This window comes from Salvia splendens, chromosome 2, assembly GCF_004379255.2.
Source record: "Salvia splendens isolate huo1 chromosome 2, SspV2, whole genome shotgun sequence".
In the NCBI taxonomy this organism is placed as follows: Eukaryota; Viridiplantae; Streptophyta; class Magnoliopsida; order Lamiales; family Lamiaceae; genus Salvia; species Salvia splendens.
The window spans coordinates 43286267-43301985 of NC_056033.1; the positions used below are offsets into that span (position 1 = coordinate 43286267).

General features: G+C 36.9%; 3 protein-coding genes and 1 pseudogene across 4 annotated transcripts; 1 reads left to right on the plus strand and 3 right to left on the minus strand.

Annotated features, from left to right (window-relative positions):
- Positions 1–469: 469 nt before the first annotated feature.
- On the plus strand, positions 470–4948 carry LOC121793049 (probable magnesium transporter NIPA8). The gene is made up of 13 exons (XM_042191246.1): positions 470–647; positions 943–1212; positions 1899–1986; positions 2071–2132; positions 2289–2374; positions 2472–2545; positions 3180–3282; positions 3406–3534; positions 3612–3711; positions 3802–3921; positions 4172–4262; positions 4346–4506; positions 4588–4948. Exons 2-13 carry the CDS (start codon positions 1120–1122, stop codon positions 4810–4812), a joined length of 1332 nt encoding a protein of 443 aa, XP_042047180.1. The 5' UTR covers positions 470–647; positions 943–1119; the 3' UTR covers positions 4813–4948.
- LOC121780303 lies at positions 4924–8731 on the minus strand (annotated as a pseudogene).
- On the minus strand, positions 5088–5537 carry LOC121780296. Its single transcript, XM_042177853.1, has one exon. It carries the CDS (start codon positions 5535–5537, stop codon positions 5088–5090), a length of 450 nt encoding a protein of 149 aa, XP_042033787.1.
- A 500-nt stretch (positions 8732–9231) lies between the features above and the next one.
- On the minus strand, positions 9232–13636 carry LOC121793050 (OVARIAN TUMOR DOMAIN-containing deubiquitinating enzyme 12-like). 2 transcript variants are annotated; one of them, XM_042191247.1, is made up of 10 exons: positions 13478–13636; positions 12950–13173; positions 12119–12192; positions 11405–11459; positions 11256–11330; positions 10484–10557; positions 10349–10397; positions 9824–9908; positions 9633–9689; positions 9232–9446 (listed from the first exon to the last, which is right to left on the minus strand). In XM_042191247.1, the coding sequence occupies exons 2-10, from the start codon at positions 13118–13120 to the stop codon at positions 9400–9402; spliced, it is 687 nt and encodes a 228-aa protein (XP_042047181.1). In that variant the 5' UTR covers positions 13121–13173; positions 13478–13636; the 3' UTR covers positions 9232–9399. The 2 variants fall into 2 exon arrangements, with proteins under 2 accessions (XP_042047181.1, XP_042047184.1); XM_042191250.1 differs by having other exon boundaries at positions 13345–13485.
- Positions 13637–15719: the final 2083 nt, after the last annotated feature.

Below are 15719 nucleotides of genomic sequence, written 5' to 3' on the forward strand. Positions count from 1 at the left end.
TAGTTTGAATGAATTACTATATAGTACTCCTATCAAATAGATTTACTATAATCTGATTAATAAATACTCCACATTCCTATAATATTTGACTAATATATTCTTCTAAATATAGTATATGATTTACACAATTACCCTTTAAATTGAATTTGTAATCCAGATATTATATACTACTATTAGTACTACTTTATGTTTATAATCAAGATTCAAGACAGTGTTTTTATCCCATCGTGATTGTAATGAGAAAATTGTATTATTAATATCTATATATATTATTGCAAAGTATTTCAACTCTTTGAAAATTTTACAAATTTGATTAAGAAGAAATGGTAATGCAATTAATAGTTTGGAATTCTCACAATAATAAGGAATTATGAATTGAAAAACAGTTTATAGTTGGAAAGTCCCTTTGTAATTTGTACCGACCGACAGTTGGCACGTTTATTTTTCATTTTGAATAAAATTAAATGAAAATGGGAAAATAGTTGGCGCTTCTTCCTCAAACACGGCGGCCAGCTTGAGCTGCCTTTTAAGATTTGCGCAACCAAATTCTCTCTCACATTTTGAAATTCAAGCTTTGTTAATCTCTCTCCGCCGCGCGGTTTGGTTTTCCTACAGTTTTGTTCATTCATCGCCTCTCTTTTGATTAGGTATTTTTACTTTGTTGTTTGAATTCCGTTGTTTTGCAATGTTCATTGTTCTAACCACATTCCCCGGTTTTAGCCCCTTTTCATTTTCAAATCTATGTTTTTAGCTTCTCAATGCGCATTACATTAGGTCGGATCTGAGGAAATTTAAATTTCAGCTGCTTCAGTTACACATTCAATTTCACTTTCCCCAGTCTCAGCCGTTAAATCATTTGCAGATCAACGTAATGTGGATTTGATTAATCTTCCTGAGATTAGAATCTGAACTGTTGTTTTTTTTGTTTGATTGATGGTGAAGGTACATCCATCACCAACCACCTCTCTCGGCTTTGGCGCAATGCAGCTTTGAGGGAAACTGGAAGCTGCAAAGGAGGAATTTTTGAGTGGATGCAATTAACATTTGAACTTGGCATTGCGATGAATGTGGCTGAATAGCGTCACAGTTTCCAACTTTATTTGAACACTGCACTTATCGATGGGGGAGTGGGTTGTTGGAGCGTTCATCAACCTTTTCGGCAGCATTGCAATCAACTTTGGAACTAATCTCCTTAAATTGGGTCATGATGAGGTGCCCTGGGATTTCCAATTTTTATCCCTAAACTGCTTGCTAATTTACTATTTTTCATTTCCCTACTGGGGAAAAGTAGTCTAAATAGATCCTTCCTTCTTCCATCAAGATTTTTTTCTTCTGCGGCCAACAAACTTAGTCCTTTATACTATTAAGGGAAACAAGTACCAGAGTTGTAGCCCTCATTCGTATTGTAGTGGCATAGTTTTGTATTACATGACAAAAAACCTTCACATTCACGAAGAAATGGTCAGTATAGGTTATGTGTGTAGAAGAACTTGTTGTGGTAAGCATTACATATTACATCAATGCAGCAGATATCAGTTTTGGCCTAGTTTTCTAATGATAAGGATCTTACTACTAAATCTAAGGGCTGATGCAGCAAATGAAATATGTAGTACTAGTGCAATATGTAAAAGTAATGTTGTGAGTCTAGTATGGAGCTGGACTGACTAACAGGGGATGTCCTTAGGACCATAGTTGGTTGGTGATAAGGCAAGATGAGATAGAAAATGATGTACTAGAAATTTTACACATCTATTTCTATGCTGGCATCTTGTGTTTGGATCTCTATACTGGCTCATTTTACATTATTACACAGAACATATGGAAGAGTAAAGATGTCCTTGCTATTTGATTTCATTAGAATATTTTTTAAGAGGACTTTTTGTAATTTTGTTTTGTAGAGAGAAAGACATTCTAGTGTTGCCAATGATGGGACAAATGGGAAAGCTTTCACAAAGCATATTATACACTTCCAGACATGGAGAATCGGTACTATGAATTTAAGGTCTATCGTTTTGAGTAATTATCATTGGATCTTATAGCTTAATATCTTGTTTTGCTGTTAATATGTAGGGATTATCTTTTTTATTCTTGGAAACTCTCTTAATTTCATTTCATTTGGCTATGCCGCTCAGGTGAGTATCATAAATCAAGATACCGTTTTGTATCAACCATTTATATAGATCTCATATATAGTACTATTTAGTTATCTTGATTGGCCAGTAGACGCATATTGCATTTGCACTATTGGTTTGTATGTTAATGTCATTTTTTATTTATCTTTTCTGCAGTCCCTTCTTGCAGCTCTGGGATCTGTCCAATTTGTCTCGAACATCGCATTTGCCTTTTTCGTGCTAAATAAAACTGTGGCTGTCAAGTATGTTCATTTCTAAATCTTAAGCTGGATTACACTTCACTCTGACCAAATAGCAGTTTTTTATCACCTTTCAACACATATTACTTGTATTTTGTAGAGTGCTCATAGCCACAGCCTTCATTGTTCTCGGAAACATCTTCCTTGTGGCTTTTGGAAACCACCAATCACCAGGTATATCATCTGAGAATGTTAACGTCTAACTTGAATTCTCATTGTCACAGATTTTTTCTTTTTAAGTATCCAGAGCTCTAGTTTCCGACACTCAACTTGATGATTGAAATTGGAATAATGGATGTCCAACTTTTTTGGTCGATTACTTTTATTTGATTGGTCACAAGACACAAGTACATATGAGAGAACATGCATGATATTGATGCATATTAATTTGAATTAGAGTACATTGATCAAATTTGAAAAACAAATTGTGAAAAGAAGTATCAATTTCTGTATCACAATAGCATCTCTTTGTAAACTTCTCCAACAATCACCAGACTTAACAGATCTTCACTAGTAGTATGCACATTTCGTGGTCCTTTTTACTACATGCAAAGGAAAACGAAAGCAACTTTGTGTTTTCCCTTCTGAAATGGGTTTTCAGCTAGTTAAGTTTTTGCGAAATATGATATTCAGATGTATTGCTACAATAATGATATTTCATGTGTTAAGAATCATTTAGAAGAGGCAGTAGATCACATGGTATTGCGAGCTTACGATTAAAGCTCCATATATTATTCTCTCTGTTATGAATCATGCCTATTATGGTGAACTCAAAACTTTTTGTTCTGTTGCTTTTCTCTTCAACCAGTTTATACACCTGAGCAGTTGGCAGAGAAGTATGGCAATACCACTTTCCTGATATATTGTCTGATTCTGGTTATCGTCGTTATCTTGAGTCACTCAATGTACAGGTGAGGCTACAGTGAATTCTGCATAATGAAATTAAAACGAAGCTTCCGCTCTGATCTATTTTTATGGTTAGATGGCCACCCCTCTACTTTCACTTTGTAATCAGTCAACTGTGGAAAATGCAGGAGAGGAGAACTGATGTTTGCTATGTCAGGGCATGAAATCAAACCCTACTGGCAAATGCTTCTTCCACTTTCTTATGCTCTTGTTTCAGGTGCTATCGGATCATGTTCGGTACTGTTTGCTAAGTCTCTGTAAGTTGTGGTACGATATGCTCCTCCATATATAACCTGTTTAAAATTGACTAATTTCCTAATTCTTGCTTTTGTAGATCAAATCTTCTAAGGTTGTCCATGTCAAATGGGTATCAGTTGCATAGTTGGTTCACATACTCCATGCTACTATTGTTTTTCAGTACAGCTGGATTTTGGGTAGATATCCATACCTTCTAATTTTGTAATATGGTCAAAATGCATGGTATGTATTTTCTAATTGTTCGTACTCTCTAATGATTTATACAGATGGCAAGACTAAATGAAGGATTGTCTCTGTTTGATGCAATACTCATTGTCCCCATGTTTCAGATTGTTTGGACATTTTTCTCCATTTGTACAGGATTTGTATACTTTCAAGAATATCAGGTGGGCATACCTTATCTTACAACAGGCTCTTTTAAAAAATAATGTTAATAGCTTGAATGTCAAGTAAAATGTTTCACCAATTGCTCTTAGAACTCAAATACAATTAGACTTTATGTTGCCTTGACAAATGACTTGTAATGAATTTATGTCTGTAGAAATTTGTTGGTGTTAAAAGGTGGTCCTGGTTAACTTCTAATTATTTTCACTAACAGAGGAGGGCCATGGTTAATACGGGATCTATTTTAAGCAGGTATTCGATTCATTACGAACAACAATGTTCATACTAGGAATGGTTTCTGTATTCATAGGCATTTCATTGCTGGCACCTGATGAAGTAAAAGGTAATGTATATGGTTAATGGTTTCCTTGAATCGTCCCCCCACCTGTCGTTTGAATATTAATAAGCAGGGATGGATTTTGTCAGTTGGGGATGTCAAAGATACACCACTGGTCTCTGTAACTACAGCCGATCCAAATGACGCAGACAGGTATTCTGCACCCTCTGAGGAGTCTTCTATCAAAGACTTGAGATCACTCGTGCAAACAATGCGGATTAAACTAGCGAGCTTGCTTACTAAGACCAAGGTTCTTGAGTTTCTCCTTTTTGAACCAGATGCGGAACTTAGATAGAAACTATACGGAAATTAAATTTCTGTTTTGGTGCAGGGTGCTTGCTCACTACCGTTCGGATTGGGAGATGAATCGATTAACGCATCGTCAGTTCTTGTGATGCCCATGGTTTCATCTAAAATAACTGGCTTCAGAGGGCATGTAATGGATAGGAGCAAGTTCTTCTCTTTTAGACATCCTGGTTGGAGTAGGATTGACGAGGAGGATGATGATGAAGCTTTATTGCAGTCATCAACTCTACTTCCTCAGAGTATAAAGTAGGAGTAATATACACACATATTATTAATCAGATTGATCTCTCTATGTACCATATTCTGTTCTTTATACTTATTTGTATAAATCCTCAATTAATACCTTATTATTTGAAAAAACTAAACAAAATCACCCAATAATACTGTCATATATGTTGCTGGAAACTTTGAATACATGCAGGATACTTTTCTGTATCCCATTGTCTAGCACAAAAAATCGGAAGTGGAAAATTAAGAATACTACTACTACTGCTAAGAGAGAGAGAGAGAGAGAGCCTAGCCTCCTCAAGCATGGATCCCCTCCTCAGATTGTTGCTTCTGCAGCCAAATCTGGTGATGAAATCTTTGGATAAAGAGGTCAGCCACCTTGTCTATATCATCCTCCAATTTGAATTCCTCCCCTTTCCCCTCCTCCTCCTCCGTGTAAACATCATCGTAGTCGTCTTCCATATCCATGGTGTCCTCAATCTCCTCTGCTACCTGCACCATGCTTGCTGGTGACGTAACAACAGAGTTGCTTAGAGCAAACTCTGGATCACCGGGTAGGAGAACATCGTCATCCTCCTCAACTATGTCGAACTGCTTAACTTGATTCCTCCGATGGAAGAGGTGGCGGACCATCCTCTTGTCTCGCAAGAGAAGCGATTGTATGATGAGGTGAGTCTCTATGGCTCTCATCCTGTCTTTGATTGCCATAACTTTGGATGCCACCATAGCCATCATCTTCTTCAGCATGTCTCTGCTTCTTCAACTTTATACCTGTCTTCACAGTTTAAAACATTAGGCTATTTGTTGGTAATAGCCGTTGGAGAGTGGAGACTACTTATATATGACAAATTTTGAGTGCTACTAATGGAGTAACCACTAAGGAAAAAAAATAAAAGCGTTGGAAGAAGTGCCTCTCCATTTCCTCTTCAACAAAGTAAAAGTGGAAAGTGGGGGAGAATAAGGGGAGAGGAAAGCAAACATTAGAAACATAAAGGGTTATTCTAGAGAAGAAAAGATAAAGGAAATAGTTATTAGTCCTAACTTTTTACCTCACGCATAATAGTAATTTGTGAAAAGAAGAGCCGCAATCAACAAGTTGAATTATGAACAAATTGCACAACAAAAGGAATCTTAAAACAGTAGTACAACATAAGCAAAGCCCGTTTTCAACCTTAGCCTTCAAAACCCAGTTCCCATCCTTAGCAAAGGTCGGAAAAGGATCAAAACTCTAATTGGAATCATCATATACGCCCTCTCCATCGTCTGACAACTCGTCCAATGATCTTACATCGACCTGATAACGAAGAATTCCTCCATTTCCACCGAAACCTCTGCAAAACTGAGAACCCTCTTGTGATTTGTCAAACAAATTCAAGGGTGCAGCCAAACTTCTTGTACTCGTTGGCAAACCAGTCCAGAAATGGCATCTTTTGCTCGACCTCCAACTCACCAGGGGTGGCCGCGTCCCTGAATTACTCTGATCGGCCTCTTGCTCCTTCTTCAGATGTTAGATCACAATCTCACCCGTCACACTGTTTTTCAAGATGTATCTTGTTATATCCAAATTCTCCCACATGATCAAGGTTTCAATAGCTCCCATCCCCAGAATCTTCAAGGTGTCATCCGTCCCAAATACGCATTTTTCCCTGTATCTTGATTGATTTCCTCAAAATACTTGCCAACTAAGCGTTTCTCCTGAATGAACTTAACATTTGAAAGAATTTCTGCAGACAGCTCAATAGCTTGATTTAAACCATTTTCCCCGCCATAAGATACATCAACCACATAGGTATCTTTGCCTGCAGCCGCGGATCAAACATATCTGATTGGCTCAGTTCGGTCTTAAAGTTAGCAGCCTGGCAAGTATAAGAGCATCCACAACCGTGCTCTTGCCAGCGGCACGGTTGTGGGCCCGGGCGATACTATTCATGCCTGCTCTCTGGCAAGAGCACAACATCCACAACTGTGCTCTTCCGCAAGGACGAGCACAATTAATTTAAAATTCAATTAAACAATAACATTTCCATAATATTAAAATTCATTTAAAAACCACAATAAATATTACAGATGACAAATAAAATTAAACATTACATAATTAAAATCCTAAAAATGAAAAATTACATAATTAAAATCCTAAAAATTAAAAATTACATAATTAAAATCCTAAAAATTAAAAAAACCACTACTCGTTGCCGAATTTCGCCCACATGTGGTTGATTAGGTCTTCTTGTAGTTGATTGTGGATTCGAGTATCGCGCATTGTGTGTCTTGTCTCGATCCTCTGGCCAACCGTCGTATGATCGCCGCGACATATGCTTCGTAAGTGGCACGATGAGCGGGGGTATTCGCCGCGACATATGCTTCGTAAGCGGCACGATGTTGTTCGTAGTATTCTTGTTCTTCGCGCTCCGCTTCCGCCATGAGATGAGTGAAATCCATTTGATGTTTTGAGTGAAGGTTGAATGTGTTGATAGTTTGTATAAGAATTATGAATGAGAGATGAATGAGAGATGAATTGATGTGATAAATGAGTGATGAATGTGTGTATTTATAGATGATTTTGGGGAAAAAAATAAAAAAAAATAAAAAAAATTCAGAAAAATCGAGAAAAAAACGGCCATATTTTTGGGATTTGAAAAATATTTTTTTTTATTTTTTAGCATTATTTATAATTAAATACCGATTTTTAAAAAAAAATAAAAAATGTTTAAACACAACGGCTATGCCGTTGACGAATGGGAGCGCGCCACGTGTGCGTCCGCTGGCACGGACGTGCTCGATACATCGAGCAGCGCCGTGCCAGCGGCGCGAGCGCAGCGGCGGCGGATGGCGTCCGTGCCAGCGGCGCGGACGGCGGTGGCGACTGACGCCACCGCTGCGCATGCTCTAAGGCAAGAAACATTAGGCTGGCTGGCGTTGGGATTTATGTAGAACTGTGTGGCAAGTTCTGCAGTCTTTCTCACATCATTTTTCCATTCTCAGAGGTGCAAAACAAAGAGCTGACTGCCTCCCATCCCGTGTTTTTTTGGAAGATCAACAGTGAACTTGTGAAGGACTTCTCTAGTATTTCCAGTTTTCCACTCAATGTGCCAAAAAGGTGCCATTTCCATCCATGACTATGACACCAAATTTGTCATCAGATTCCAAGAGCTCATTCAGAGCTTCAGTGTGGAACTTATTATCACACAGGTAGAGAGACGCATTGATGGGTTGAAAGTGTTCGAAATCAATTGTGACCTTTTTCTCGTTGCCATCATCGGTAACAATGGTTCCAGTGTAGAGAAGCAAGCCATTTGGAGGAACCTTACTATACAGTTTTAGCCTCTGCTGGGCTAAAGTAATGGCACCAAGCACGGATTGTCGATTCACCCTGCTCTTAATATATGAAGCCGTTCCATATTCATCGCCAAGCACCTTAGAGCAACCCGTGAGATTTGATCCCGTGAAATAAGATAGATGGTTTGAGAAAGTTTTGCGTTTTGAGTGGTAAAAAGTAAACAGAAAACTAGGAATCAAATGCAAGTTTTAATCTTAGTTTCATATCCATCAATCTCTCGAAGAGAAACAAGATCTATATCAGTATTCCACAAACGGAATTGGCACAGTAACGTAAGGCGATTATGGAAAACGAGGGAGTGCTTCAAGCAAATTTAACACCGTGAAAATCAAAATTGTAGGAAAAATTAATACCTCAAAAAGATTGGGTGGCAAGAATTGAAGCAGCTGGATTTTGACTGATCCTAAAACCCTCCCTAGACCCTAGTTAGTATGTATGTACTCTTGAGAAATTAATTTTTAAATACAGACTCTTAAATAAATAAACTTATTACATGCACTATTTGTAAAAAGGTGGAGTGGAATTTTGGGGTGTGATTAACTGAGGCCGATTCTACAAGATGAGCTTCCATTCCCTTTCCTGTGAAACTCGCATCCAATTCCATAACTAATTTTACACTACTGCTTCCGAAATTATTAAATTGATTTTTGTCACTGTAATATTCCAAAAATAATTTTACAATTTAATTCATGAAAACAACTCATTTACTACTTCGTATTTTGATTTTTAAAATTATAACTATATACGGATTACGGAGTACTATTACCTCTAATGCAATGCTATTTATTTGTAGTAGATTCCTCCTCTGCACATAGGTTAGTTATACTTTATTGTTAGTTAATAATCGTAAATTCCCCTACTAACTTTTGTGGTAATAATACTTGAGAGCCACACCAATGGTCAATCCCCACGTGCATTGATTTGGTGCCTTAACCTTCGTGCCACCCGAAGTTGACTACTATAATTATCAGTGTAATAAACATTATCTTCAATTTTTTGATAGATTGGGCGTATAAATAAAATGATTGCGTCCAAGCGTTGACCTCGATTCATTTGTAGCCCAATCACACTCTCCCATTTTATTCTTTTACAAGTTGACAACAATTTAAATAAAGGGGTATAGTGAGTATTATATATAAATTTTTATAAAATAATACAATGGGCTCATAGTATTGGTAGAGGAGGAGGAAATAAAACGGTAAAGAAATCCACAAATTTTCAGCGATTTGGGAATTCCTCTGCAAGTCTGCAATGCGCACACACCACTTACAGTTAGAACAACCAGTGTTTCTTCTTCGGCTTGAGCTGCGCCGGAGCATCTGCACGACACAACAGTTTCTAAAATGCCAAAATTAACAAATTCATCACTCCATTCTTTATTTTATCCTACTCTACTTAATGTCTACTTGTCTGCCTTCATTGTCTCATCATGGATTGACGATTGAGCTATCTCGACTCTTCACCTGTTATTGAAAGATTAAGGGATATCTGATAGCAATACAAACCTCGTAGTTCATAGAGTGAATTGTAATGCACCTCGGACCAAAAGCTCAGCCAAAGCTCTGCAACACATGTATAAACTAATTACTACAAATGAATCACCAAAGTTTAGCATCGAGCAACCTGACAAAAATACTAAGCAAACATGTGATATCACTTAAACTGAGACAAAATTTTTGAGTGCGGCTTTTTATACCTCGTGCAGGGGCCTGATGCTGTGGAACAATTTCGATGAAGCAAGTATCTCTGAATGATGTTAATAAACAGATCTTTGCTGCAAACTGCAATATGGAGTAGCAATTTTTAAAGGTGTTGCTCCAAATCTTCAAACGTGAAATGTACAAATATATCTAAGAAGGCATAGCATGAGGAGGATTGCTCTGTAATATTAGAGACAAGCTTTATAGAAAGAGAAGGGTCTAAAGATGAGTATCAGCTTCCAAAAGTTTGTGCACATTATCAGTTAGCCCAGAAGACTGATGAAAAATCATCTATGGCACTACGAGCAGATGTATGACGAGTACTCCAAAGAGATTACTCATACCCCCAGGCCCCATTCACCACTTAGTTGAGGCATAAGCAAAGAACAACAGATAAAGAATATCATTTGCAGATCACTGAACTTGGGTGCTCGAAGCAAATATGGCAAAGGTTACTCTTAGAAAAGGAAATTGCTAAACATTGCAGAAACAAAAATTACTGGCATCTAAGTGTACTGTACTTTATCAGCTGCTGCTTGTAGTGTAACATGGTCTCCCCATTCACCAGACCTGAAATTTTATATGATGAAGGGAATTTCAGAGCAAAGATAATATGAGATACACTAGAAATTAAAACTCCAAGTAGAATTCCCTACTTAGCCATTTTCTTGTAATAGCGTTTGAAGTTCATAGGTACATAAGCTTCATAGAGAGCATTGTTATCTTTAAGCTGAAATGGAAACACATGAGAAATGTGAGCACACAACTGGAAACTTCTAACAGTTTCATATCAGTCTGTTGGTACAGGCAAAAGAAATTGCCAAAAAACAAAAGGTCATTATAGTTACTGGACATCAGTTAGGCTTAATTTTATGCTAAAACTAGGAATAATCAGGGGATATACTGATACAAAGATTATATGGATAGAGAGTATCAGCATTTAGAGGGACATGTAGATACGGGAATAAATTGTGCATCTATGTAGCCTCTGCAATCTACAGTTAAGTAAAGTGGTCATGAAATGTTTTGAAAAGGGAACAATTAAGCATGGAAGGTATCAACCAAACTGAAGAAGCCTGACGGTGTCCTCAAAAGGAAAATGCTAGTGGGTGCTGCCATATATTGTTTTGGTTTAACTGAAGCTTCATGTGATGATACTGAGCCGACACAAGTAAACAACATATTAGCAAATGCTTATTAAGGAAGTTGTTTGCCATAGTAGTTCATCATTACTGGAATCTTGAGTGTGGAATACACAGCATTCTCATTTGTCAGTACAAAGAAAGAGTACATTTTTAACAAAAGATGGCTCAATATGCATAAATCATCAACCAAAGTCGCTGAGATTCTAAAAACGAACACATTTGAATGAAGACACTATATTTAAAGACAGACACAGATTGAATATCTATCATCCTTTCAAAATACCTGTTTCACAACCTCTTTGCGCACGTGCTTGTGGTGCTCAGGAGATCTATAAATCTGATCTGAAAGTGCACGGAACTAGAGGCAAAAGAATTGAGTAGATATTAGATAAAAGATAGAAATTCTGAATCAGGTAGAGAATTTGGTCGAACCTGACAATTCCCGTCTCCAGAAACCCTTACTTCGTATAAACCATAGACATTTATCCTGGAAAACAAAAGAGAAACTAGTTTGCTTGTTGATGTCTTAACTGTAGTACAATATTTCTGACATAGTAGTAATATTCTGAAACGTAAGAGCTCATAATATTGTACTTGCAGAGATCCTAATTAAACAGCAAAAGTAGGTACAAATTAATCAATAAGAAACCTCGAAATAAAGCTCTAACACACCAAGTTATATGATAAATCCACTAACTTTCCCGCTTACCTTCTTATTTATCCAGGAAAAGGATGGTGAAGGATTCTATAATTTCACATATGCCCAAGCGCGGACTTACATGCATTTCCTCGTATACCAGTGCATGTAGTTCATTCTTTAAGAAGAAAATCTGACTAATGATCTTTAATCTTGAAATAACAAAAATAATGAAGGATCAAATTTTCTAAGCTCAAACTAGTAATAACTTGGTTACCCATGCTGAGATATGAACTTAGTCAGTCCTGCTCTCCATTCAAGCTGTGCAATAGAATATCATAAACTAATTGTTTTCTGCTTGGATGAATGGGATTCTACTCACAAACTATATCTCCTACATAGAATATCTCTTCACATAGTCATCATTACTATTTTAGAAGCAAAGAGATGGTGATTCAACAAAGCCACTAATATATGTTTTTTTTACATCTGAGCAACAATTAGCATACCTCTGAAGGAGCCGTTGGTAATCCAAATTTGAATCACTTGTTGAAGGAAAGTGCAAAATTATTCTTGGAACATGCTGAAAAATATATGAAGGAAATGTTAGATAATACTGATGTAAATAAATTATTGCCTAATGGTCAGTAATCACCAATGTCTTTCCTATTCCTATTTATTTGGAACAAAATTAGCAGCATTATTTTTTCAAAAAATAGTGTACATGTAGAGGATAAGATGTCTGCACAAATTGACACTCTGATTTGAATGATGTTATTATATATAAAATCCTAGAACCCTCCAATTTTAAGAAAAGCATTGGTTTTTTGCTTTCTATCCTATCCATATATCCTCTCATTTCACTACTTCCAGAGAGAGAGGTCTACATACATTGCACTGCAGTTGATACAAATACATTGCCACAGAAGTATGTGTTGAGTTAGAAAATTACACATTTGCAGTCACTACCTCGTTGACGCATAATAAATATGTGTTGAGTTAGAAATTTGAACATTTGCAAGTTACTATCTCGACCACTATCAATCTTAGTATAAGTAAATTAAGCAAGAAAAAACAACAACAACCCAATGTATAGAGTTTTAAAATTCTTCTGAAATTATAACCAGCATTCTGAGTAAAGACCAAAGCACCGATGAACATACAACTACTTCCTTAAACAGCACACATCTAACAGAGCTCTTTTTTCTCTAAAAATATAGGATCTTGAGTGTGTGAATATAGCTTGCTGACTTAAAGACCGTGAGTGCTGCTAAATTATAATATCCATAGCAGCTAGACTAATTGTATTTTAGTTGTAAATTGTAATCGTAGCTTCTTACAGGAACAGGGGCAAGATTGGTCAGCCGTCGACCAACTGCACCATCTAATTTTGCATATTCTTCAGAAAGAACGACAGCAATCATCCTATCATCCTCCACATCTTGCTGACTGCTTAAAGAAGTTGAAGTTGAACTTGAAGCACCATCGCTATAAGTTGTTCCATTTCTCATTGGTGGAATATAGTAGTAGTAGATTTTTTTCGTAGCTAAACTAAAACAGCAGGCTGCAAGAGCAAACGAGATCTTAGGCGTCGGATGGAAGTAGAGTATAAACAAAATATTCAACTCCTGAGGGAATGGTTGTGAGATTCCAATGGGTGATGCATCGAACGTATCAGAATCGGGCCAAAAATTTGAAATACGCATTTAACAAAATTAGGCGTTCAAGCCGTTACCTAGTCATGCATCAGAAGAAAAGACAACGTGATGAAATCGAACTTCACATCATTGATGCGAATAATCGGATATAGTCAAATAGTAGAAAATCATATGCAAATGCAGGTGCCGGTAATCAATCGTTGCTTTTACCTACTGAGAAATTGCAATCTACGGATGATCGCTGGCGGATTCAGCTGCGAAAGAGGATTGATTTTGATTTGAAATTTGGAAGCTCTCTCCTCCGCTGCGCCTACGCGTCACATCCGTTTTGCTTTCGCAGCTGACTAATTTACACGCCAAAACGAGTTGCGGTTTTATTATATATTTATTGGTCGGGTTGGTAAACCGCAACATCCATCAATTGGACTTTAATTACTTATTTAAAAGCCCAATCAATTCAATTCCAATAAAATACTGTGGTGATACACAAATTGCTAGCACTTTATTTAATCGAGAATCATAAACGGACATAGTTACTAGAACCCGGAAATCAAGGAGACATAATTAAATATTTAATATAATTTTAAATAGTACAAACAAAAATATAATATATTAATATTCAATTAATAATAGCCCCAAATAAAATATAAGCAAGCATAAATTGCATATAGATATTACTCATCTAAAAATTATATGCAAATTTTAAATTTGAATAGTTTTTTAATTATAAAAATAATACGTATTCATTATCACTAGTCATTACTCATATAATCAGACGAGACTATAACAATGTCATTTCACATTTGAGGTAAATATGCAGCATGGTGTTTCTTTATGCCACTTTTGATCTTCGGTTCATCAGTATCATATTATAAATATTTTTCGAATCCATTATCTGATACCCTACCATACACTACTTTGATTTGTATGATATCAATTAAACTTCATCGACAAACTATTATCTTGTGCAAGCCAAATTTAAGCACATCTTATTGGACAGGACACGTTAGCCTAGTTGACTAACCATGTCCTGTGCCGCCGACCGATGTAGCCAGTTGAAGGGAATTCAATGCCAAATTCATCATATTAAATCCCTCTTCATCTTGCTTATCCCAAGCCCATGTGTCTATCTGTCATGCTCATGGCCGCAACTCTTAGACATTGGTATTTGGCAAGCTTGGACTTAATATATAATGCATTTCATCTTGACGAGCTAGTGTAAATCTTAGTGATTTAAGTCACATATGTTTACCCCGATCCTCTTGTAAATATTCAAATAAACAAATAATCTAACAAAAAAAATGAAACAATGAAAATGGTGGGAAAAAGGGAGAAGATGAAGGTGTTGTTATGATTTAGATGGATGTTTGAAACTTATGGATTTATCTACAAAACAATGAATTCAACCCAAGACAATTTTCACCAAAGCAGAATCTAATAGGTCCACAAAAAATAGCAAAACAAAAACTAGAATTGCGTACCTTAACATTTAATCTAAGTTCATCAATAGATTGAAATCTAACCACAAGGGATTTTGGATAAAATCTTCAAAGATGAAGATGGATGCTCAAAATGAGTCTTTGGAGTGTTTATAATGTTCAATATCTACCCAAGAACAAACTCTAGTGTAGTATTTGTACTAGGGTGGGAAAATACTTCAAAAGGCTAAAAACACACGCCAAAAAGCGTCTCCGGACAAGTCTGGTGGGTCGCTGGGTTGGTATGAGTGTGAAACTAGCGTCTCGCCAGTGAACTGCTTCAAAAATACCGTACACGGCTGACGGGTCATCAGGTTCGCATGCCTTTCAATCCCAACGAGTGGCTAGGTTTGCACTGCTCCACGCAGCCTTCGTTAAACGGCTATAACTTCTCCATACGGGCTCCGATTGAGGTGTAGGAGGTACCCAGGTGAAGCTTTTTTTTGAAGATGAAGATAGTAGTTGTAAGATAAGAGAATTTTGACGTCATTACTCATTGAAACGGTCTCCAGTTCCAACTTGGCTCATTCGCACAACATTGCGCACTCTCCGTAGAACGGCCATATATTTCTCATCCGGACTCTGATTGAAGCGCGCAAGGTACTTATGCGAAGCTCTTTGATGACGAATAAAATTGTGGCCTTAGAAGAGCATTTGGACATCATCTCGATAGACAACAAATGGTTTGAATCGTACCTTGGCTCCACCTTGGCCCATTGTATATATTCAGTTCTCCTTCTCTCGGTTTTGCGCTTCTCGAATTCGCATCATAGTGTTTGTAATGGTTGACACTTGCAAAAAGCTTGGACGAGTTAATGTTTTATTGTTGATAGTGCCAATAAGAGATTTGGTTGTAACATCCAACTGTTTATGTTAACGATACGTAAAGGGTTCGATGGATTCATTTGTAGCGACGTGATGGTAGTTTGTAGTTACTTGATAGCAACAAACTTATAATGGTTATACTAAGCATC

Coding starts and splice junctions, on each gene's coding strand:
- LOC121793049 (XM_042191246.1), top strand. CDS start 1,120: ATGGGGGAGTGGGTTGTTGGAGCGTTCATCAACCTTTTCGGCAGCATT. Junction 2,546..3,179: donor TGGAAACCACCAATCACCAG/GTATATCATCTG, acceptor CTCTTCAACCAG/TTTATACACCTGAGCAGTTG. Junction 3,283..3,405: donor TTGAGTCACTCAATGTACAG/GTGAGGCTACAG, acceptor TGGAAAATGCAG/GAGAGGAGAACTGATGTTTG.
- LOC121780296 (XM_042177853.1), bottom strand. CDS start 5,537: ATGCTGAAGAAGATGATGGCTATGGTGGCATCCAAAGTTATGGCAATC.
- LOC121793050 (XM_042191247.1), bottom strand. CDS start 13,120: ATGAGAAATGGAACAACTTATAGCGATGGTGCTTCAAGTTCAACTTCA. Junction 11,331..11,404: donor CTGGAGACGGGAATTGTCAG/GTTCGACCAAAT, acceptor TTTTGCCTCTAG/TTCCGTGCACTTTCAGATCA. Junction 10,558..11,255: donor GCAAAGAGGTTGTGAAACAG/GTATTTTGAAAG, acceptor TTTCCATTTCAG/CTTAAAGATAACAATGCTCT.